Genomic DNA, 25,169 nt, shown 5'->3' with positions numbered 1-25,169 from the left:
AGTGGTGTAGGATTGGGTGCCAGGTTTCACACTGTGCAGCTGTCCACCCTGGTGGAACCTTGTTTGTGAAAATGTGATGAAAATAATTTCTCTTTAGACACTAAACCATTAAAAATTACACTAGTTTACCCAGCAGCTTTGTACCATAATGGTTAAAGCTCTAGACTTGTGAACTAAAGGTCGCATGTTGAATACTTATAAGAGTGCTATTTTTTTTGTGAGTCTGTATGAAAGTGATTGAGGTTCTTATTTTTATTTGCTCAATTTGGTCTTACATTCTGATTCTTGATTGTCTCATTTCAGTCATTGTAATAACTTGATTATTTTGCATAAATTTAATGAAGTGAATTTCCATAAAAAACTGTGATTGCAGTAAGGTAGTGTTTATATTTTCTCAAGGTGGGAAAAGAATTTGTTTTAAATGTTTGCCTGATCATAACCATCCAAGAAAATGTACATATTGCTTTTGGGACCAATGCATGACAAATGTACAATCTGTACTCTGTAGAACTTTTAGTGAGCTTAGCTGCCCTTATTCTATTCAGAAGATGTTGAAAGAGTTCTATAGGTGTCATGTCACTTCTCACGACTGCCAGTCTGTGTGATTGAAGGGTAGACGTGTTCAATTTAATTTCATATTCATTACTGCAAATAAGTACTACATATGAGCATGAATGTCTTTATATAATGAGCTTTTATAAAACTTTGTAACTTCTGCATGGCATTTTTACCATAGCAGATGATTGTCACGAAATTTACGTTGTAAGCCCTAATGCAACAGCTTTCCTCCTGCAGGTGAGTCTGGTTGTAAGTCATGCGTGATGTCATTATGATGAATACACACTATATCGACGATGACAGAGACTGTGTATTGACTTTTGTGATCATTTGAGACTCTAAACTGTGGTAGTAATTTTTCAGACAAATTAAAGCAGCAGCTCATTATATCTTCAATTAGTATTTTCATAGCAATTTTGGAAGCTATTGATGTCTCTTATTTTCTTTGGAAATGTGAACCTGCAACTTTTTTTTTCCAATGTAAAAATTGTTGTCAAGTAGTAGCATGGTATGGCGTCCATGTTAAACATGACACGTGTGGGGAATTAGCTACTTTCAGAAATGATTCAGTTGTTAAAATTAAAGACTGAAATGACTAATGCCAAAGCTTCATTTGACAGATACCCTCCATATTGTCAACCAATTACACATATTGTTGTAGTAGTTTGTTGGTAATTATTATTGAATCTGACCTTCAAACACCCTTCTGAGATATTAAGTCTCACCAAGGAGAAAGTCAGATCGAAATCTGAATTATTTGCCGTGAGGTATCAGGGAAATTATTAGTCACATCTAATACTAAACTTCTCATTTCATTCCTGTGAACATGATAACTGTGGCATTTTCACTGAAGATAGGTGATAAAAGAGCTTTTTTCTCAAATAACATATTCAAGTGACTGTACTGAGCTGACAATATATGAAAATCATTCTTTATATCAGTTAAATGCAGAGTTCTGCTAAGATTATCCATCTGACACTTTCAACACTTTTAAAATTTGCATTAGTACTTTGATTGCAGTTTCCAAATGGTGATGAATACTGAATTGAAGAATTCTGTATATGTTGACTTTCGAGTAAAATGGGGTGAAGATATTAAACTATCTGGAAAATAATTTATGGCATGCTGTGGCATTCTACGTCTAAGAGCAGAACATTGTGTCAGGGAGACTACTTTGCTTACATTGTCTTAGTCATGCCATATGTTTTTAGGATTGTGATGAGTAATGGGATGAGTATGGTGGTGGCGAGGTCTTGGTGTAGGATTGCATCTTGTTGGATTGGTGTAAGAAGTTTCACATTTTCATTGTGGCTGGAGGAATACTGTTAATATGCAGAGAGGTGAAATTTCCTGATAGATTAAAACTGTGTGCTGGAGTGGGACTCGAACCTGGAACCCTTAGCCTTTTGTGGACAAATTCTCTATAACTGAGCTACTTGACCATGACTCAGGCATATTCAGGTGCAAAGCTAATCTTCAGTGTCTATTTTCTGTGGGCATAAGCCATTTTCTGTCGAACGAAATATAGTGCGCTAAGATGGCAGAATCATGTTTACAACTCCGCGAGTGAGCTGCGTGGAGAGGACGTAAAAAAGGCGTCTGTGCCGCTAGCGTGCTGAAAGACGACTGACTGAGTGTCCAGCTGAGCTACCCAAGCATGACTCACGACCTACCTTCCAAACTTCACATAAGTTCTCTTGCATATGTTTTGTGTCAGTAAACACTCTGCTGCAGGGTGAAAAGTCATTCTGGAAACAATCCTACAGGTTGTGGCTTAGCCATGTCTCTAAAACATCCTTTCTTCCAGGAGTGCTAGTCCTGCAGTCGCATAAGAGAACTTGTATGAAGTTTGGACTGTAAGAGATGAAGTACTGATGGAAATAAAGGTGTGAGGATGGGTTGTGACTCATGCTGGGATAGATCAGCTGGCAGAGAATTTGCCTGCAAAAGGGAAAGGTTCCAAGTTTGAGTTCCAGTCCAGTACACAGTTTTAATATCCCAGGAAGTTTCCTAGCAGTGCACATTCCACTGCAGAGTGAAAATTCATTCTGGATATAGAGAGATATAACAACATAGTTAACATTTTTCAAAGCTGCAGCTGCTCTTGCCTTCCACTTCGTAGATGATAACATCAGCCTTCTTCACAATGCTCTCATGGATGAATTTCCAGGAGGTGAAGATATCCAGGTGGTGAAGATATCACTGTCCAGCAAGGCTTTTCGAAATACACACTGAGGTCATTCATGTAATATATTTAGCTGTAATTACAGCCTGTCAGCCACCAACAAGCACTCTTTCAGACTAGATCTTTCTGAGGAATGGGAGTATCCCACATGGCTTGCCAACCAGATGTCACCACACACTCTTTTAATCATTTTATTTTACATATTTTACGGTTGTACTATAGCTTTTATATATTTCTACAGCTTCAGAGCCTTTATATTAGGCATCCTGAATAGTGCAGTATGTTAACTGTCGTGATTAAGCTGAATTTTGGTTGTAACTTTACATAATCTTGTTCAGGAATATGATCTCACGTTTTGAGGACACTTAACTTCACAACACTAACAACACTAGTTGTCTCTTCATAGTACTTCAGTCCCATGACAATAATCCGTTTTTTAAAATTACACTAATGTGGCACTTGTACAGTTAGGAGCTTCCAACAGCTTTCGTCCTATGATTCTTTTCTTTTGGTATCTCTTCATTAAATTTTTTTCTGTCTTGTTTATTTATCATAAACTTCTGTAGCACGGCATTTCAAATGCTCCAATTTTCCCATGGCAAATGTTTCATTTCCGTAAACTGCCCTGTTACAGTAGTTTATTTCAAAAACATCTCCCTTAATGGCACTATGTGGCACCTCCTTCCCTTCAGCCATAGCCATCATTTTCAGGCTTGTTTCTCAGATAGTATAATGTTTTTTTATATAACTCCAAAAATGTTGATTTCTTCATTACACTTGTCTTGGTTTTGTTTGTCCTTAGTCTAAACTCTGTGTTGAGAAGGCTGTCCTGATAATCATACGGTATATGCACATCATACGTTGGACAACAAAAGCTGCATTTGATAATTGTAAATAAATGTATCAATGAATGTTGTGTAGAAACTGTCAGTTCACAGCATGTTAGTTACTCAAAGTATTTACAAAATTCTTTGGTTGAAGCTCTAGAAGATAACTGCAGAAGGTACCCTTTCTCACGATTCTCCTCTCCTTTATCATTACTTACGAATTAGTAACAGACACAGGTAAAAACAGAAATAGCAGGTTCTTAACTAGTCTGTAGTATGGGTTTGAATGAACTGTTTATTTGTACCTGCATTGTACCTTTTTCTCTCTTATCTGATCAAGGCCACTCACATGCTTGACACACTGTCTCATTGTCCCCTTCTTTCCATCACTTGTGGTACAGCTCTGTAGTTATCAAGAAACAAAATCCTTTCTTCTATAATTGTTGCATGTTGGTGTGACTTTTGCTCTAGCAGTTTTGACTGTAATGCTTATATTTACTGTTAGTGCATTTTTCATTGGTACTTTCACTTTATTTACATTTCAGTTTCTTATGTTGTAGATTTAAATGTTGTATCAGTGTATTTATTGATGAATTTTTAGTTGCCATGTTTATTTATAATTAAATTTATTATTTCATGTGTTTACTATTTCTCCCTCCAAGCTTCCACTCATCCCACCACATATACTTCTGTCAGTTTAATGGCACTCAACATCTCATTTTTCTCAAAATTATACATCCATGTTTTCTTATTACTAACAATTTAATTGTGTAGCTTTCATTTCATTCTAAATTTCTCTCAGTAGCCACAAAAATTCTGTAACAAAGTTCAGCCTTAAGTATTTTACTCACCTGAGAGTAGATCGGAGATACTGATAACCTGAGGAACCACCTGTACCAAGCTGTGCAGATCCAATCATCCGTTGCACCATTATGACATGGTTATCTGAGAATGAAGTATTGTCATTAGCAGGAGAGTTATGATATACTGGCAGAAAACTATAGATAAATTGTCACAAGAAGGAACAGGTTTTCAGCATTTAAGTGAAACAGAATTCATGTAACTATAAGGGTGAAAAATCATTTGTTTCATGATTACTCCTCCATCGAACATAAGTTTTGCCAGTCATCTGTTGCAGAGATTACAAAAACCATCGGGACACTGACAAGTGTTTTTAACTGTGATGCTGTAATACTGAATTTGTAAACAGCCAGTGAGTCAAGAGTTTCCTTAAAGTATGTGGCAATAACATCTATTTATAAAAGTGAAGGTATTCAGTTGAACTATTAATTGCAGACTCGTCTCCCTCCTTCCCATGTTGTTATAAAGTTTTGTGAAGGTAGCTTACAACAGAATATTGAACCACTTATCTAAGAATAACATTTTAACAACTGCTCAGGCTTCCATAAAGGTTTCTCTACTGAGAAAGCATTGTAAGAACTCATTTCTGGTAGAAAAAGAAAAACTAATGTTGATTTTATTCTGTGGTCTTAACAAGGCATTCACATTCTTCAGGGGAAAATAAAATGGTTGGCATTAAAGGCATTCACCTTGCATGGATGGAGTCATACCTTAACAATAGAACAACAGAAAGCAGAAAGTCACATTAACAAACTGAATGACAGGAATGCAGGAATGAAAGTAAGTTCAGAGTGAGAAAACAGTCCTTGGTCTCCTTCTGTTCTTGACTTACAGAAATGATTTACAAAGGATACTGAGAGAACTCATAAAAAACTGTGAGGTTTGGTAATGAAATTAGTATACTGATGAAGAGCCCAAATACACCCTCACCACCCAGAAGATTAATGGAACAAGCTTACAACTGGTTCACAACAAACAGTTTAACCCTTGACCATATTATACGATGACTAACAAATCAAATTGATTTACAATTACCAAAGGTAGAGATCAAGGAGCTCACCTGGATCAGGCTCTATGTAAGAAGCTCTTAGATATTCAAAAAAGTCATACATCTCACGTGTGTGCATCTGTTTAGACTACAGATACCCACAGTGCAGACTACATATAAAACAATACATTTTCATTTCATCGGACTACTAACAAGAAATCTTTGAGGACCATATTGTTAGAAAACTGCTTGCTTAGCTAAATATTTTAGCAAGAGAAATATTTTTGGTGCTTGGAGGTAATGGCACTATTTTAGCAATGGAAAAAGACTGTAGAGTGTCACACTCATGCTTTGCAGTATGATGCAGTCAAAACAAAGTTATCATCACAAATTGTGTACATTATGCCGAGTATGTTTTGAAAACTTAAGCCCTTGTGAAATATGTTGAGATGAGGGTTCAGAGGGGCAATAATTGTTATGAGATTTCAATTTTAATTGAGGCAGGGACTTCTGAGGCTGTCCTGGCATATAGCCATGCCATGGAAATGTGATATTACTTGTTTGTAACATAAGAGCCCACATCAGGCATACTTGGACCCAGTCAGCAGGTTTTTCTTGGTCTGTTGGCTGGACATGATGGGGTAAGTTTCACTAATCTTCCTAAAGTGAGTGAACTACAGGAAAGATTCACATGGTGAGTTAAATGTTGTGCTAGCGACTTTCCAGCACCACTTAAGTTGGAAATTAACTGGCAAAAAGTCTTAGCTGGAGGCAACTGTTATCACAAGAAGGCTATTACCAGGTAAATAAGATGACTAATGAGAACATCCTTGTACTTCCCAGGCTCATTAGCTGAAAGGTCTGAACGTTGGTTGCTTCCAGAACCTTGGTGCCAGCTGGCAGCCCTCCTGGGTGCAGGAGGCAAAACATTGGACCATCTGCGACAGAGGTGATATTTAGAAGTGTTTCACATTTATGATTTCAGGAGTTAGTGATCCTCTGAGATTGTAAATTTATTTGCCAGCACAGAAAGTTTAGAAGAATATCTGTGTACAGCCATGATACTCTAACCAGTGATTTTCTGTTCCCTATATGTTAGGAATTGCCAAGAATTCAGCTCACAAGCTATGTCCTGGCTCACATGTCATAGTACTCAGGCTGGCTACATACATCTCTCACTGCCACAACACAGATCACAAATGAAACAAATTTTCAGTATTATTTAATTAAATAATTAAGACTGAAGACATGATATAATTTTTTTCTGGTCCAGACTGCCAGCATATGGACAGAGACAGACTATTTCCCAGATTTTCGCACTTAGGTTACCGTAACGACGGTGTATTTAGTTTCATAATCGGAAAAAGGTCTTTCTCACACACATGTTGATCAAAATATTGTAGCAATTTTGCAATCTCATTATGGAGACTTGAAAAATCTACCTGAGGAAGACAATGTAGACATTTGGGACAATTTTAATATAAAAGGATTTGTTTTTAAAATACACTGCAGGTCAGTCAGTTACATCTTGCACATGCACATGAGCACTTTCAACTCAAATGGCAAACAGTTTTGAAAATAGTTCAAAAACAGAAGTAAGATTGGCAGTATCCTCGAAACATTTAAAAACTATCCTTATAGTTCTTTCAAGGTGACAATGAATTCTTCAAACTTCCCATTTTCTTGAATGCCTGTGAGCTTAGGTGATTGGACTGTGTTTATCACAATCTGCACCTTCTACAAGGCAATTTGCTTTTTGAATGCACCCACTTTAAATCAGTAATAAGTTGTTTCTCACCTTGTAATGCTATTTTGTGGGCAGTGTGCAGCCTAGTACACTAAAAATATGAGATGTGTAAGCCTTTCTGACTATTCTAATTTTCAATCATGCACTCCTTTTACCTCCATAGATTCAACAATAGTCAGCTTTAAGTGTCAGTGGAACACTGAATCCCGTCTGTCAGTTGTTGCAGTTTTTTGCTGTTTCATTGTCAACTAAATCTTTAAATTCTTTCTCACGGCCATGTCATTTCAAAGCAAATTTGCAGTACTTGTCAGTTATGTGACTGTGTAAGAGATATCAAGAATTCCCAGCCCTGTCTTTTGTCATTAAGTCTTTATGTGACTTGTGACACTAGGTCGCTAGACTGCCTCTTTTGTGAAACTGCTAATGAACCTGTGAACATCCTTCTTACCATGAACAAATAGTGAAGAGTTAACTGTGGTGACACCATGATTATGATGAACTGAAGAGAAGTGCTCACTGAATGATGTCAAACCGCAATACTAAATGAAATGTCGCATTGTACCAGGTACTTCGAGGAAGGGCTGAGCAAAGCTGAGACATGCTGAGCCTCAGCCTGCACATCTGGCTTGCATGTGGTTTAGCACGCCATAGCTGTCCCTGGTTATGTGATCAGTAGGTAGAGGCTGTGTACCAGATTGAGGAACCAATAGCTAGTAGGAGGTGGTGTTTCATAAAAGAGATGAGTTTGGTGTTGTCTAATATAAATATATGAATATAATAGAGGGAAACATTCCATGTGGGAAAAATATATCTAAAAACAAAGATGATATGACTTACCAAACGAAAGCGCTGGCATGTCGATAGACACACAAACACAAACATACACACAAAATTCTAGCTTTCGCAACCAACGGTTGCTTCATCAGCAAAGAGGGAAGGAGAGGGAAAGACGAAAGGATGTGGGTTTTAAGGGAGAGGGTAAGGGGTCATTCCAGTCCCGGGAGTGGAAAGACTTACCTTAAACACACACACACACACACACACACACACACACACACACACACACACACACACACACACGTACACACGTGTATACAGACACAAGCAGACATATTCAAAGGCAAAGAGTTTGGGCAGAGATGTCAGTCGAAGCAGAAGTGCAGAGACAAAGATGTTGTTGAATGACAGGTGAAGTATGAGTAGCGGCAACTTGAAATTAGCGGAGATTGAGGCCTGGTGGATAACGGGAAGAGAGGATATATTGAAGAGCAAGTTCCCATCTCCAGAGTTCGGATAGGTTGATGTTAATGGGAAGTATCCAGATAACGCGGACGGTGTAACACTATGCCAAGATGTGCTGGCCGTGCACCAAGGCAAGTTTAGACACAGGGTGATCCTCATTACCGACAAACACTGTCTGCCTGTGTCCATTCATGTGCATGGACAGTTTGTTGCTGGTCATTCCCACATAGAATGCGTCACAGTGTAGGCAGGTCAGTTGGTAACTCACGTGGGTGCTTTCACACGTGGCTCTGCTTTTGATCGTGTACACCCTCCAGGTTACAGGACTGGTGTAGGTGGTGGTGGGAGGGTGCATGGGACAGGTTTTACACCGGGGGCGGTTACAAGGGTAGGAGCCAGAGGGTAGGGAAGGTGGTTTGGGGATTTCATATGGATGAACTAAGAGGTTACGAAGGTTAGGTGGACGGCGGAAAGACACTCTTGGTGGAGTGGGGAGGATTTCATGAAGGATGGATCTCATTTCAGGACAGGATTTGAGGAAGTCATATCCCTGCTGGAGAGCCACATTCAGAGTCTGATCCAGTCCCGGAAAGTATCCTGTCACAAGTGGGGCACTTTTGTGGTTCTTCTGTGGGAGGTTCCGGGTTTGAGGGGATGAGGAAGTGGCTCTGGTTATTTGCTTCAGTACCAGGTCGGGAGGGTAGTTGCGGGATGTGAAAGCTGTTATCAGGTTGTTGGTGTAATGGTTCAGGGATTCCGGACTGGAGCAGATTCGTTTGCCATGAAGACCTAGGCTGTAGGGAAGGGACCGTTTGATGTGGAATGGGTGGCAGCTGTCACAATGGAGATACTGTTGCTTGTTGGTGGGTTTCATGTGGATGGACGTGTGAAGCTGGCCATTGAACAGGTGGAGGTCAACGTCAAGGAAAGTGGCATGGGATTTGGAGTAGGACCAGGTGAATCTGATGGAACCAAAGCAGTTGAGGTTGGAGAGGAAATTCTGGAGTTCTTCTTCACTGTGAGTCCAGATCATGAAGATGTCATCAATAAATCTGTACCAAACTTTGGGTTGGCAGGCCTGGGTAACCAAGAAGGCTTCCTCTAAGCGACCCATGAATAGGTTGGCGTACGAGGGGGCCATCCTGGTACCCATGGTTGTTCCCTTTAATTGTTGGTATGTCTGGCCTTCAAAAGTGAAGAAGTTGTGGGTCAGGATGAAGCTGGCTAAGGTAATGAGGAAAGAGGTTTTAGGTAGGGTGGCAGGTGATCGGCATGAAAGGAAGTGCTCCATCGCAGCGAGGCCCTGGACGTGCGGGATATTTGTGTATAAGGAAGTGGCATCAATGGTTACAAGGATGGTTTCCGGGGGTAACAGATTGGGTAAGGATTTCAGGCGTTCGTGAAAGTGGTTGGTGTCTTTGATGAAGGATGGGAGACTGCATGTAATGGGTTGAAGGTGTTGATCTACGTAGGCAGAGACACGTTCTGTGGGGGCTTGGTAACCAGCTACAATGGGGCGGCCAGGATGATTGGGATGTGAATTTTAGGAAGAAGGTAGAAGATAGGGGTGCAGGGTGTCGGTGGGGTCAGGAGGTTGATGGAGTCAGGTGAAACGTTTTGTAGGGGGCCTAAGGTTCTGAGGATTCCTTGAAGCTCCGCCTGGACATCAGGAATGGGATTACCTTGGCAAACTTTGTATGTGGTGTTGTCTGAAAGCTGACGCAGTCCTCAGCCACATACTCCCGACGATCAAGTACCACGGTCGTGGAACCCTTGTCCGCCGGAAGAATGATAATGGATCGGTCAGCCTTCAGATCATGGATAGCCTAGGCTTCAGCAGTGGTGATGTTGGGAGTAGGATTAAGGTTTTTTAAGAAGGATTGAGTGGCAAGGCTGGAAGTCAGAAATTCCTGGAAGGTTTGGAGAGGGTGATTTTGAGGAAGAGGAGGTGGGCTCCGCTGTGATGGAGGATGGAACTGTTCCAGGCAGAGTTCAATTTGGATAGTGTCTTGGGGAGTTGGATCATTAGGAGTAGGATTAGGATCATTTTTCTTCGTGGCAAAGTGATATTTCCAGCAGAGAGTAGGAGTGTAGGACAGTAAATCTTTGACGAGGCCTGAATCTGGGAGTGGGGCTGAAGGTGAGGCCTTTGGATAGGACAGAGGTTTCGGATTGGGAGAGAGGTTTGCAGGAAAGGTTAACTACTGAATTAGTGTGTTGTGGTTCCAGATTGTGTTGATTGGAATTTTGAGGTTTTGGAGGGAGTGGAGCTGGAAGTGGGAGATTGAGTAGATGGGAGAGACTGGGTTTGTGTGCAATGAGAGGAGGTTGAGGTTTGCTGGAAAGGTTGTGAAGGGTGAGTGAGTTGCCTATTCGGAGGTGGGAAACCAGGAGACTGGATAGTTTTTTGAGGTGAAGGGTGGCATGCTGTTCTAATTTGCGGTTGGCCTGTAGGAGGTTGCTCTGAACAGCCGGTGTGGATGTGGGAGAGGAAAGATTGAGGACTTTTATTAAGGATAGGAGTTGACGGGCGTGTTCATTGGCTGAGTTGATGTGTAGGTGAAGGATTAGGTGGGTGAGGGCAATGGATTGTTCAGTTTGGAACTGGTATAGGGACTGATGGAAAGAAGGGTTGCAGCCAGAGATGGGAACTTTAAGTGTGAGGCCTTTGGGGGTAATGCCAAATGTCAAACAAGCCTGAGAAAATAAAATATGCGAGCGTAATCTGGCTAGGGTGAAGGCATGTTTGTGGAGGGAATGTAAATAAAACTTAATGGGGTCGTTGTGGGGGTGTTGTGAGGGTGACATGGTATTAGAAGGTGGAAAGTGTAACATGAGGCTGAAATGAAAATGAAAATAAAAATATATGGGGAGAGATAAAGGTGAACTAGAAAGTAACTGGAGATCTGTTGTGAAAAAAGGCGAAAAAGTGTTGGTTAAAGCTGGGCTATGTTGATCCTGTGGTGAACTTGGGTTGGTAGACAACAATGTGCACAAAGGTTAGGTGGTTGTGCTGCCGCCAAAACACGTTAAAGGATGGAGAAATTCGCGAAAATTTCGAAAAAACTGCGTGTAAATGTATTAAAAGGAGTGGTTTTGTGGTGGCAGATTATGAAAATGAGGCTAACAATTGTCAAGCGAAGAAATAATGATGTTAAAACCTGTGGGAAGCGGCTACAAATTATCAGTGATGTGGGAAAAACGGAAATAAAGCGACAGTTATCAGAACTAGCCGAAATGGTTGTTTAATAGGTGAAAGGAACTGTTAGTGAACTAGAAACAGTGGATTTTATAGCAGCGGTAGTGTTGAAAGCGGAAAAAAAATTTTTTTTGGTTATGGTTTGGAAGTGGGTGACGTATTATTGAGAATATATAGGCGTGATAAAATTTTATAGTAGATTACAGTAAAAAGGAGAAGGTGAATAAAAAGTGAAACTACTGGCAAAAACAGAGAGAGAAAATAAGACGACAGAAAAGATTTCAAATGCAACAGTGACAATAACAAACATAATTGTTGAGTTCAAATTAATGATATGAATATAATAGGGGGAAACTTTCCACATGGGAAAAAAATATCTAAAAACAAAGATGATATGACTTACCAAACGAAAGCGCTGGTACGTCGATAGCCACACAAACATACACACAAAATTCTAGCTTTAGCAACCAACAGTTGTTTCGTCAGGAAAGAGGGAAGGAGAGGGAAAGACGAAAGGATGTGGGTTTTAAGGGAGAGGGTAAGGGGTCATTCCAATCCCGGGAGCGGAAAGACTTACCTTAGGGGGAAAAAAGGACGGGTATATATGCGCGCGCGCGCTCACACACACACACACACACACACACACACACACACACACACACACACACACACACACACACACATCCGTCCACACATATACAGAGACAAGCAGACATATTCAAAGGCAAAGAGTTTGGGCAGAGATGTCAGTTGAGGCGGAAGTGCAGAGGCAAAGATGTTGACAGGTGAGGTATGAGTAGCGGCAACTTGAAATTAGCGGAGATTGAGTCCTGGTGGATAACAGGAAGAGAGGATATATCGAAGAGCAGGTTCCCATCTTTGGAGTTCGGATAGGTTGGTGTTTGTGGGAAATATCCAGATAACCCAGACAGTGTAACACTGTGCCAAGATGTGCTGGCTGTGCACCAAGGCACGTTTAGCCACAGGATGATCCTCATTACCGACAAACACTGTTTGCCTGTGTCCATGCATGCGAATGGACAGTTTGTTGCTGGTCATTCCCACATAGAATGCGTTACAGTGTAGGCAGGTCAGTTGGTAAATCACGTGGGTGCTTTCACACGTGGCACTGCCTTTGATCTTGTACACCCTCCAGGTTACAGAACTGGAGTAGGTGGTGGTGGGAGGGTGCATGGGACAGGTTTTACACCGGGGGTTGTTACAAGGGTAGGAGCCAGAGGTGGTTTGGGGATATCATAGGGATGAAGTAATAGGTTACGAAGGTTAGGTGGACGGCTTGTGTCTATATATGTGTGGATGGATATGTGTGTGTGTGCGAGTGTATACCCATCCTTTTTTCCCCCTAAGGTAAGTTCTTTCCGCTCCCGGGATTGGAATGACCCCTTACCCTCTCCCTTAAAACCCACATCCTTTTGTCTTTCCCTCTCCTTCCTTCTTTCCTGACGAAGCAACCGTTAGTTGCTAAAGTTAGAATTTTGTGTGTATGTTTGTGTGGCTATCGATGTGCAAGTGCTTTCGTTTGGTAAGTCATATCATCTTTGTTTTGAGATACTTTTTTCCCACGTGGAATGTTTCCCTCTATTATATTCATATCATTAATTTGAACTCAACAATTATGTTTGTTATTGTCACTGTTGCATTTGAAATCTTTTCTGTCGTCTTATTTTCTCTCTCTGTTTATGCCAGTAATTTCACTTTTTATTCACCTTCTCCTTTTTACCGTAATCTACTATAAAATTTTATCACGCCTATATATTCTCAATAATACGTCACCCACTTCCAAACCATAACCAAACAAAATTTTTTTTTCCGCTTTCAACACTACCACTGCTATAAAATCCACCGTTTCTAGTTCACTAACAGTTCCTTTCACCTATTAAACAACCATTTCGGCTAGTTCTGATAACTTTCGCTTTATTTCCGTTTTTCCCACATCACTGATAATTTGTAGCCGCTTCCCACAGGTTTTAACGTCATTATTTCTTCGCCAGACAATTGTTAGCCTCATTTTCATAATCTGCCACCACAAAACCACTCCTTTTAATACATTTACAAGCAGTTTTTTCGAAATTTTCGCGAATTTCTCCATCCTTTAACGTGTTTTGGCGGCAACACAACCACCTAACCTTTGTGCACATCGTTGTCTACCAACCCAAGTTCACCACAGGATCAACATAGCCCAGCTTTAACCAACACTTTTTCGCCTTTTTTCACAACAGATCTCCAGTTACTTTCTAGTTCACCTTTATCTCTCCCCATATATTTTTATTTTCATTTTCATTTCAGCCTCATGTTACACTTTCCACCTTCTAATACCATGTCACCCTCACAACACCCCCACAACGACCCCATTAAGTTTTATTTACATTCCCTCCACAAACATGCCTTCACCCTAGCCAGATTACGCTCGCATATTTTATTTTCTCAGGCTTGTCTGACATTTGGCATTACCCCCAAAGGCCTCACACTTAAAGTTCCCATCTCTGGCAGCAACCCTTCTTTCCATCAGTCCCTATACCAGTTCCAAACTGAACAATCCATTGCCCTCACCCACCTAATCCTTCACCTACACATCAACTCAGCCAATGAACACGCCCGTCAACTCCTATCCTTAATAAAAGTCCTCAATCTTTCCTCTCCCACATCCACACCGGCTGTTCAGAGCAACCTCCTACAGGCCAACCGCAAATTAGAACAGCATGCCACCCTTCACCTCAAAAAACTATCCAGTCTCCTGGTTTCCCACCTCCGAATAGGCAACTCACTCACCCTTCACAACCTTTCCAGCAAACCCTAACCTCCTCTCATTGCACACAATCCCAGTCTCTCCCATCTACTCAATCTCCCACTTCCAGCTCCACTCCCTCCAAAACCTCAAAATTCCAATCAACACAATCTGGAACCACAACACCCTAATTCAGTAGTTAACCTTTCCTCCAAACCTCTCTCCCAATCCGAAACCTCTGTCCTATCCAAAGGCCTCACCTTCAGCCCCACTCCCAGATTCAGGCCTCGTCAAAGATTTACTGTCCTACACTCCTACTCTCTGCTGGAAATATCACTTTGCCACGAAGAAAAATGATCCTAATCCTACTCCTAATGATCCAACTCCCCAAGACACTATCCAAATTGAACCCTGCCTGGAACAGTTCCGTCCTCCATCACAGCAGGGCCCACCTCCTCTTCCTCAAAATCACCCTCTCCAAACCTTCCAGGAATTTCTGACTTCCAGCCTTGCCACTCAATCCTTCTTAAAAAACCTTAATCCTACTCCCAACATCACCACTGCTGAAGCCTAGGCTATCCATGATCTGAAGGCTGACCGATCCATTATCATTCTTCCGGCGGACAAGGGTTCCACGACCGTGGTACTTGATCGTCGGGAGTATGTGGCTGAGGACTGCGTCAGCTTTCAGACAACACCACATACAAAGTTTGCCAAGGTAATCCCATTCCTGATGTCCAGGCGGAGCTTCAAGGAATCCTCAGAACCTTAGGCCCCCTACAAAACGTTTCACCTGACTCCATCAACCTCCTGACCCCACCGACACCCCGCACCCCTATCTTCTACCTTCTTCCTAAAATTCACACCCCAATCATCCTGGCCGCCCCATTGTAGCTGGTTACCAAGCCCCCACAGAACGTATCTCTGCCTACGTAGATCAACACCTTCAACCCATTACATGCAGTCTCCCATCCTTCATCAAAGACACCAACCACTTTCTCGAACGCCTGAAATCCTTACCCAATCTGTTACCCCCGGAAACCATCCTTGTAACCATTGATGCCACTTCCTTATACACAAATATCCCGCACGTCCAGGGCCTCGCTGCGATGGAGCACTTCCTTTCATGCCGATCACCTGCCACCCTACCTAAAACCTCTTTCCTCATTACCTTAGCCAGCTTCATCCTGACCCACAACTTCTTCACTTTTGAAGGCCAGACATACCAACAATTAAAGGGAACAGCCATGGGTACCAGGATGGCCCCCTCGTACGCCAACCTATTCATGGGTCGCTTAGAGGAAGCCTTCTTGGTTACCCAGGCCTGCCAACCCAAAGTTTGGTACAGATTTATTGATGACATCTTCATGATCTGGACTCACAGTGAAGAAGAACTCCAGAATTTCCTCTCCAACCTCAACTGCTTTGGTTCCATCAGATTCACCTGGTCCTACTCCAAATCCCATGCCACTTTCCTTGACGTTGACCTCCACCTGTTCAATGGCCAGCTTCACACGTCCGTCCACATGAAACCCACCAACAAGCAACAGTATCTCCATTATGACAGCTGCCACCCATTCCACATCAAACGGTCCCTTCCCTACAGCCTAGGTCTTCGTGTCAAACGAATCTGCTCCAGTCCGGAATCCCTGAACCATTACACCAACAACCTGACAACAGCTTTCACATCCCGCAACTACCCTCCCGACCTGGTACAGAAGCAAATAACCAGAGCCACTTCCTCATCCCCTCAAACCCGGAACCTCCCACAGAAGAACCACAAAAGTGCCCCACTTGTGACAGGATACTTTCCGGGACTGGATCAGACTCTGAATGTCGCTCTCCAGCAGGGATACGACTTCCTCAAATCCTGCCCTGAAATGAGATCCATCCTTCATGAAATCCTCCCCACTCCACCAATAGTGTCTTTCCGCCATCCACCTAACCTTCGTAACCTCTTAGTTCATCCCTATGAAATCCCCAAACCACCTTCCCTACCCTCTGGCTCCTACCCTTGTAACCGCCCCCGGTGTAAAACCTGTCCCATGCACCCTCCCACCACCACCTACTCCAGTCCTGTAACCCGGAGGGTGTACACGATCAAAGGCAGAGCCACGTGTGAAAGCACCCACGTGATTTACCAACTGACCTGCCTACACTGTGACACATTCTATGTGGGAATGACCAGCAACAAACTGTCCATTCGCATGAATGGACACAGGCAGACAGTGTTTGTCGGTAATGAGGATCACCCTGTGTTTAAACATGCCTTGGTGCATGGCCAGCACATCTTGGCACAGTGTTACACCGTCCGGGTTATCTGGATACTTCCCACTAACACCAACCTATCCGAACTCCGGAGATGGGAACTTGCTCTTCAATATATCCTCTCTTCCCGTTATCCACCAGGCCTCAATCTCCGCTAATTTCAAGTTGCCGCTACTCATACCTCACCTGTCATTCAACAACATCTTTGCCTCTGCACTTCCGCCTCGACTGACATCTCTGCCCAAACTCTTTGCCTTTGTATATGTCTGCTTGTATATATATATATCTGCTTGTGTCTGTGTATGTGTGGACGGATATGTGTGTGTGTGCGAGTGTATACCTGTCCTTTTTTCCCCCTAAGGTAAGTCTTTCCGCTCCCGGGATTGGAATGACTCCTTACCCTCTCCCTTAAAACCCATATCCTTTTGTCTTTCCTTCTCCTTCCCTCTTTCCTGACGAGGCAACCGTTGGTTGCGAAAGCTAGAATTTTGTGTGTATGTTTGTGTATGTTTGTGTTTGTTTGTGTGTCTATCGACCTGCCAGCGCTTTTGTTTGGTAAGTCTTGTGTGTGTGTGTGTGTGTGTGTGTGTGTGTGTGTGTGTGTGTGTGTGTGTGTGTTAGTCTTTCCCTCTCCTTCCCTCTTTCCTGACGAAGCAACCGTTGGTTGTGAAAGCTAGAATTTTGTGTGTATGTTTGTGTGTCTATCGACGTGCCAGCGCTTTCGTTTGGTAAGTCATATCATCTTTGTTTTTAGATATACTAATATAAATATAAGTGTTTTGTTTTGGTGTAATACTGAATAGCAGTACCTGTGAAATGCTATCTTCTTTTGCCATTGTGGAAGTTTTGCACTGTTGCAGAAGATAAACATTTCACTGTCAAGTGAGAGAGATAAACTGAAGCAAAAGTAACATAGAAAATGTCAATGTAATCCTTGAAAATGGAACTATAACTCTGAGATGCTGCCATGGCTATCAAATTTTATTAATGTAAGAAGTGGCATGGCTGTGAGGAAAGGGGGAAAGCTGTATTAAGAATAATAGCAAGACAATGCACAAGGCATGGTGGCAGGCCGATATCAGAAAATAGGACAGTACTCTGTATGAAGTCAGACTTGGTCACAACCTACAGAGGAAGAGGTGATGCTGTGATGGCTAGGCAAGGACAACACCATGAAGCACCAAGATGACTAGCAGATGCTGGCATACAGTCGGGATGTTTGAGAACCTTTTGGAAGGTTCTGGAAGAAGCTTAAGGAAGACCTACGGAGAAGTCAGGGAAAACATTCCTATGGGAGATACCCACACAAAGTCCCCTGAAAGACTGTTGTATAAATGGCCAGTGAAGAGAGGCCAAGAGAGTGATTACCAGGAAGCAACTACGAGCAGTGCAATAGCCAAGTGATCAGCAGCAGTCACTAAAGAGAGACACTTTGATGCTGATGCAGTAAAAGTTGTAAAAAGTCTGTACACATTTGAGGGAGGTCAACTAAGTTTTTCATAAGTATCCAGTAACAATTAATATATTGAGTTTTCTGCCTGTTAGGAAAGAACAAGCCCTGCAGAAGTTGTCCTTAGTAGTAGAAATGAATAATAGTTGATACTTCTGTGTGTCAGAATATAAAGAGGAACAAGCACTGTCTAGCCCTTATCTCCTGTTGGGAAAGATTGCATATAGTCACAGTGACTAATAGTTAATATTAATAGTTAATATCTTCTGTATGTAAGAGTGTAAAGAAGAATAAGTGTTATTTTGCACTTGTATCACATTATGGTTAAAGGATTTGATTGTGTATGAGTCGCAAGCAGACTGCTCATCTCTGATAGCAAACAGATGAACTCAGGAACTGGGAGCTGCTGGAAAGGACTAATGTATAGAGTGCTAGGGTGTAGTGGTTGATTTGCAGAGACATCTCTCTGAATAACTAGTGGGAAGTAAATTGTTTTGAAATTGAATCCTTAAGTGTGTGCACCTTTATTCAGTTTCTATGAAGGCAACAACTTTTCCCCTCCATTCCAAAACCACCTGTGCTTAAGTATTCTAACTGCTACGGTTGCAGGTTGGAATCCTGCCTCGGGCATGGATGTGTGTGATGTCCTTAGGTTGGTTAGGCTTAAGTAGTTCTAAGTTCTAGGGGACTGATGGCATCAGATGGTAAATCCCATAGTGCTCAGAGCCATTTGAACCATAAGTATTCTAGGAGACTTTCCGCCTCTCACTCTGTTAAAGACAATTTGAAAATCTAAAACATTGTTGTCAATGTTCTGTTTGCGCCACGTGGGCCACTCTTTCATCCAAAGCTGGTGACAGGATGTGTGCTGGGACTTGACATAATATTTGTGGTGTCGGGTGTGTGGGATGTGTTATGTAGAGGCATTCCAAAATGGGGAATCAGGTGACAGAATATGGGAGGAGAAGTAGGAATAATATTGTCATCAGCCCCTCAAACTGTGTACAGCAAGTAGATCAATGACCAGGCCTGTGGAACAGGTCAAAAAAAAGCAGAAGCCATCCTGAGAGCCCGCCAGAAACTTGGTGAATTTCTGGCTGTATGCCAGCATCTGCAGGTCACCTGGGTGTCAAGTGTACTGTCCTCACCTGACCATTACAGCAGTGGCACTTCAACAGGTTGTCAACAAGTCTGAATTCATATGAGGCATTGGCCCACTTTCCAATTTCCAGAAACTACGTCGTGTGCATTGTCTTGAATATTACTCTTAATAAAGTTTGTCTCCTTTCCTAGCAAGCCGTGCCACTTCTTACATTAATTAAATTTGATAGCCGTGACACTTTCTCACCTAAAATATTTCAAATGCACTTATACAACGTAACATAAATTCCTTTAAATTCACAAATACATTTGTTTCACATGATTTTTCTTATAATATAGTTATGTAATATCCATATTTCTTTTCTACCTTCTATTCTTTAAGTACACTTTATCTTCTTCTTGATGAGGATGTCTCTCATAGATGACAATGTCCCCTGCCCTTCTCAGCTGAGTAGACTCAGTTGTGTTAACTAGAGTAGTTTTAACACATGCTGACTGGCAACAATTTTACCACCAAAACAGTTTGTAAAAAAACTTATATATGTATCTACAACATGGGCAATACGAGCAACAGCATCTGATAACTATGACTGTAGTTAAGTTTAAGCTATACAAGATAAAGGTTTAGAATAGTCCATTTGTCTTTGCTGTTTATCAATTAGCTGCTCCATATCCTTCAATCTTTTTCCAACTACCTGTAGATCGCCTAACCTAGCCACTAAATGTCTTAATGGTAATTATAATGGTACCTCCAATATGTTTAACCTCCTGTCCAGTTCTTCACAACTATTGATTTCCATTGCAAAACTGGGGCCAATGTCCTTTCTAGCCACATTGGTATGCATTATTCTGTACACCTTTGCAGTTTGTATGGAATGTTAACAATACCATGTCTTGTGAGTGAGTACCCATAGAAGCCTGTCCTTCACACAAAATGGTCAAACTTTTTCCCTTTGGGCTTATGTATAACCAATCATTATTTAAGATATGTCCACAAACTTTTTTCTAAGGTAGTTAACTTTCAGGCACAATTCTTTGGAATGCCCTGCTTTGCAATAATAGCACTTCACACTCATTCTGGTCAGATATGGGAAACATTACAAAGATTTGTTTACATCTCTTTGTTCCCATAATAGTCTCTTTGCATTCTAATTGATCTGGCTAGAGTTTAACATAAATCATCTTAGAATTATGTAATATGAAATATTCTTTCTCTGGATGTACATAAATGTATTTCCCTTTATCATCTCTTGTTGCAATGTCAACATTCTATATAAACTGAACTCTTTGTTTTCTACCATGGAATACTGATGTCATACCCTAATACATTATCTAATACAAAGACATCTAACTCTGTTATTTTTAGAAGCACATAACCACATGCTTCTGATAAGGGTATGAGGAGTCATGTATTTCTAAGATTATTTTGAGTTGACCTTAAATATTTTACTTGCTGTGTTGGATTCATGATATGTGGTGCTAGGATCTCTTTTTGTGTGTGCATGATTGCACTTATTAACACCTCATACTCAGTGCTTTATTCTGTAAATAGTGATGCTAACTGTATCATCTGTTCACTGATGGTGACGAAAGTGGCTATTTTCTTTAGTCCTGCATCCATTGTCTGTAGTGAATGTAGAATGAATTGTTCCAACTTGTTCATATCATTTTTTAATATTTGTGCTTTAGTAACTATATAGTATACCATGTGATTCTGCCCCGACAATGTTGTATAAAATTAAGTATCTGCTACATCCAGAGCTCTGAATCAACATTACTGATTTTTCCTACAAAATTGAAAATTGCCGTCCTGGACCTGGAGCTGTGTTTGGTTAATTGCTGAACTATGTCTTTGGTTTGTTCTCATCTGGCTGTATTACTATCAGTCTCACTGCATTTACTTTTATCTGCTTGTTTCAATGCATCTTCACTAAGTCTCACATTGGGTGGGTCTACTGCAGTCACTTTATATGGTCCTCATAATTATGCATTTAGCTTCATATGATGACCCCTCCTTAAGGTCTCATTATTCAAAAGAATCATATCCCCTGTCCTAAATATTCTAAGATTCTCCATCTTTTCATAGTGAACATCACTGATTTCATTCACTTCTGTTACCCTTTCTTGTGCTACTCTGTGGGCTTCTTGCATTCTAGTTGGCAAATAATATATATACAACCATCAAAATTATATCCAACAGTTCTTTCCTCTTTATTTAAGACTCCTGGAATGTTTACTTTTCTTCTAAATATTAAGCCAATACTACCATGAGGTGTTGTTTTAAATACAAAATACTATGTGGTACCCAAAAATTGCAGTTACTGTGGTCCTCTCTAATGAAGTGTCATAAATATTCCACCAGCATACTGTGTGCCCTATTTGCCTGTGGGTGAAATGCTGATGTCTGGATCTTCTGAATCCTTATTAGTTTACATACCCTCTGGAACACTTCACTTAAACAATTCAGTCCATAGTCAGACAAGAGCACTGACTGGATTTCATACCTCAACACAATTTTTGCTACGTATTTCTGCACTAATGTTTTGGCTTCCTGTCTCTTGTTTGGTACTGCTACTGTGAACTTGCTCAGGTCATATTGGAATGTCAGGCTGTGTCAATTGCCAGTTGTTGTCTAATGGACCTACAATGTCCATCTTACATTTACTGAATATTCTTATCATCATGTCTGTAATTAACAGAGGCATTTTTGTCTTGCTCTGTGTGAACTTAATCGTGCATTTCCTTAATGATTTTGGTCTTTTCCTCTGTGCTAAGTACCTCATTTTCTTCTTCCTGTTCCTCATTTTACCTAACCACACTTATGTGTCACATATTTTCATTTATATTCTCTACATAAGCATACCGTATCTGACTTAGTGCTTCCATATTTGCATTGAGATTTCTGGGTTTATACACAATGTCATAAGAATATTATTCTAATTTCAGCTTCCATTTTAGTAACTTTGACAATAGATCTTTGACAATGAAAATCCATGTTAGTGGCTTGTGATATGTTGTTGTCATAAAACTTCTTCCATAGATATATAACCTAAACTGCTTTGTGGCCCATACAATTGCTAAGCATTCTCTCAGTTGTAGATTAGTTTCTTTTGAGTAATATTCAATGACCATGAAGCATAGGTGACTGGCAAATCTGCACCTATCTTCCTTTGTGACAAACTGCTCCCAGTGCTTCTCTGCTGGCAACAGTAGTCATTATAAATAGTTAATAAAAATCTGGGTAGCTCAGTATGGGAGGATCTAACAATCTCTCTTTAATTTCCTCGAAAGCTGCTTGTTGCTTAAATCCCATTTGTGTGGCACTTTGGCCTTCAGCAATTTATGTAATAGATTTGCACTTTTATTTAACTTTGATATAAATTGATAGTAGTATCCAGCAAGCCCTAAATTCCTTTTTAATTCCTTGATGGATTTCAGAACTGGAAAGTTCTTCACTTGTGCCCTAAAAATATTTCCTTCTTTCTTGAGAATTTGCACTTAACCTGGTTGTGACTTAGGCCTGCATTTTCTTAATCTATCCAGGATTTCCTGTAGCTTCTCTTTATGTTCCTTTAATAAACTTCTGTAGCAAATCTGGTCACCCAAATACAGGAAACACTTGGTCCCTTGAGTCCCCCTTAAACATCCCAACAACCACCACTTGGTCCCTTGCAATCCTGGCAAAGCAACAATCATCAATCTCCGAAATGTACTTGGTGAATTCTTTAGCCCTTTCAGCATCCTTTTGTACTCATAGTGCTGGTAATTTGCACTGAAAGCTGTCTTTTCTCCGTCTGCTGGTTCCTTTATAATCTGACAGTCCAAATCAAAATGGAGAAATACTTGGCTTTCTCTAGTTGGTCCAACATCCCACTTATGTTGCAGATTTGAAAGACTTCCCCCACTGAAATATCATTCAACTTTCTATATTCTGTTATGAACCTACACTTCACTATTCCTTTGGTATCTCATTTTCTCAGTACTAGCAATAGAGGTGCATTCCATGGACTCTGACTTTCAGCAATTATATCCTCATTAACCATTTCCTTAGTTTGTTCCTGTAATAGTGCCTTTTGCACTTGTGATATCCTGAAAGGATGTACATTCACAACCTTTTCTTTGTGTTCTGCAAAAATTGGGAGTGCATGCCGTAACGTTTCAGGGTATGATAATTTGTCATCTTTTAGGTAAAGTAAATCGCAGTGGCACTATGAAGTTTCTGCAATTCATATTGCTCCTCTTTATTCAAATGATCAGTTTGGATTGTTTCTCTAATCACAGAGATGTGATTTCTGTGTGTATCCAGACATTTGTTACCTCCTGCACTGTCCATATTGATGTCACTTTCTCTATCAGTTTGTGTGATACTTTCACTCAGCTCACTTGTATACAATACATTGAGAGTACATTTCCCTCACTGTAATTGTACCTAAACCCAGCAATATACAGGCCTGATATTACTTCCTGTCTCAAACTAATAACTTCTTTTTTATTACAGGGATTCAATCTCGTTTCTACATGTATCCTTAAGATTTTTTCTTCCCTAGAACCTCTTCTCATATGACTTTCTGGTGTCATTCTATTTTGCCATAAAGGGAACTCATTACTTTTCATCTCATGACTTGCCTTTGATTTGCATATTTTACTTTTTCCTTCATCATTCTATTTCATGTGGGACATATCCTCTTATTCATAGATCCTTTTTGCCATCTGCTATTTCCGTTCATTGCCATTTCTTTTGCAGTCTGATTCGCTTCTAAAATCAAGCCTTCTTTCATTACATATCACTTTTTCAGGTTGCCTGTTAATTTGTTTTCCATTAACCATGGTTGCTACCTGACCCATGTATTTCCTAAAAACTAGTGGTGCTGCTTCCATCTCTGGCACTGTTAGCAGCAGAATACTTCAACCCTGTATTCTGAACACCTTCTCATAATAATTAATCACAAACTTTTGCTTTCTCAGAAAGTAGTTTTCTACTACATCATAATAAGGAATATTCGATCCTTTCACTATAATATAGAACTTTTACTTTGCTGAAACCTTCTCTGTTATTAGCAATTGCAGTTCCATGATTCCCAGTATAGAAACTGTACCTTGTGTCACACCCTTCAGTCTATGGCTATCTTCCCTGCTAATTGCTGTCTTTTGTGAGCCTCTCTTCCTTTATAAGGCTTCTATGTGCCCTGATATGTATTATAGCCATAACTGGCTTCCAATTCATAGCAATATGCCACCATAATTTTATTCTTTTTGTGGTAAGATGTGACTGCTTCATGTTCCACACTCTTAGTTTTCCTTTTTACTTGTGGATATGGCCACTAATTTCTCGTTGCATTGGAGTCTAATGTGACCATATCAGTTGCACCTGTAACACCCAGGTGTCTTACAATGCTTGATGCCTGCACCTTATGTACTTTTCACAAATGAGTATTCTTTTACATTCAACAACAGTGTCCACTTGTCTGTTGCTGTAACAACAAAAATTCTAGATCTGTGTACTTCTTCCTTCTTTGTGGGTATTGCTATCCATCTTACCTTTGTAATCCTCTTTGATTTCCCACAGTCTCTAGCCATGTGACTCATCTGTCCACAATTATAATATCTTCCACCCATGTTACTTTGAATGTTATGAGCTGCTCTTAGGAATGGATCCTTTTCATTCATGGACAATAATGTGCTTTCCTCTTGCAACATTAATTCTACTGCATCAACTAAGCTACTTTGTGCATTCTGGCTTCATACAATTGTCTGAATTCTGCTACTTACTGTGCTCTGTATGAAGGAAGCCCATTCTAGTGCACATACCAGTTCTAATACCCCTTATTGTTGGACACTCTAGTGATTGGATATTTGAATGATTTTGATTATTCATCTATTTGATTTGCCCCCCCCCCCCCTAGCCCCCTCCCCTCGGCGTCACCTGGCTTAAAATATCATATAGATGTAATAGTCTGTGGTGCCCTTTCTGAATAATTTTTTTCCCAAGATTACCTG

General features: G+C 40.8%; 1 protein-coding gene across 1 annotated transcript in view; it reads right to left on the bottom strand.

Moving 5' to 3' along the window:
• LOC126095189 (tryptophan 2,3-dioxygenase) overlaps window positions 1-25,169 on the bottom strand; it is a 458,240-nt gene that overhangs the window by 4,724 nt on the left and 428,347 nt on the right. Inside the window, exon 8 of the mRNA XM_049909922.1 lies at window positions 4,422-4,515. Coding sequence (XP_049765879.1) covers window positions 4,422-4,515 — 94 coding nt within the window. The remainder of the gene's footprint in view (window positions 1-4,421; window positions 4,516-25,169) is intronic.

Source organism: Schistocerca cancellata, chromosome 8 (genome assembly GCF_023864275.1).
Source record: "Schistocerca cancellata isolate TAMUIC-IGC-003103 chromosome 8, iqSchCanc2.1, whole genome shotgun sequence".
Lineage (NCBI taxonomy): Eukaryota > Metazoa > Arthropoda > Insecta > Orthoptera > Acrididae > Schistocerca > Schistocerca cancellata.
This window is presented reverse-complemented; position numbering and strand designations above follow the sequence as displayed.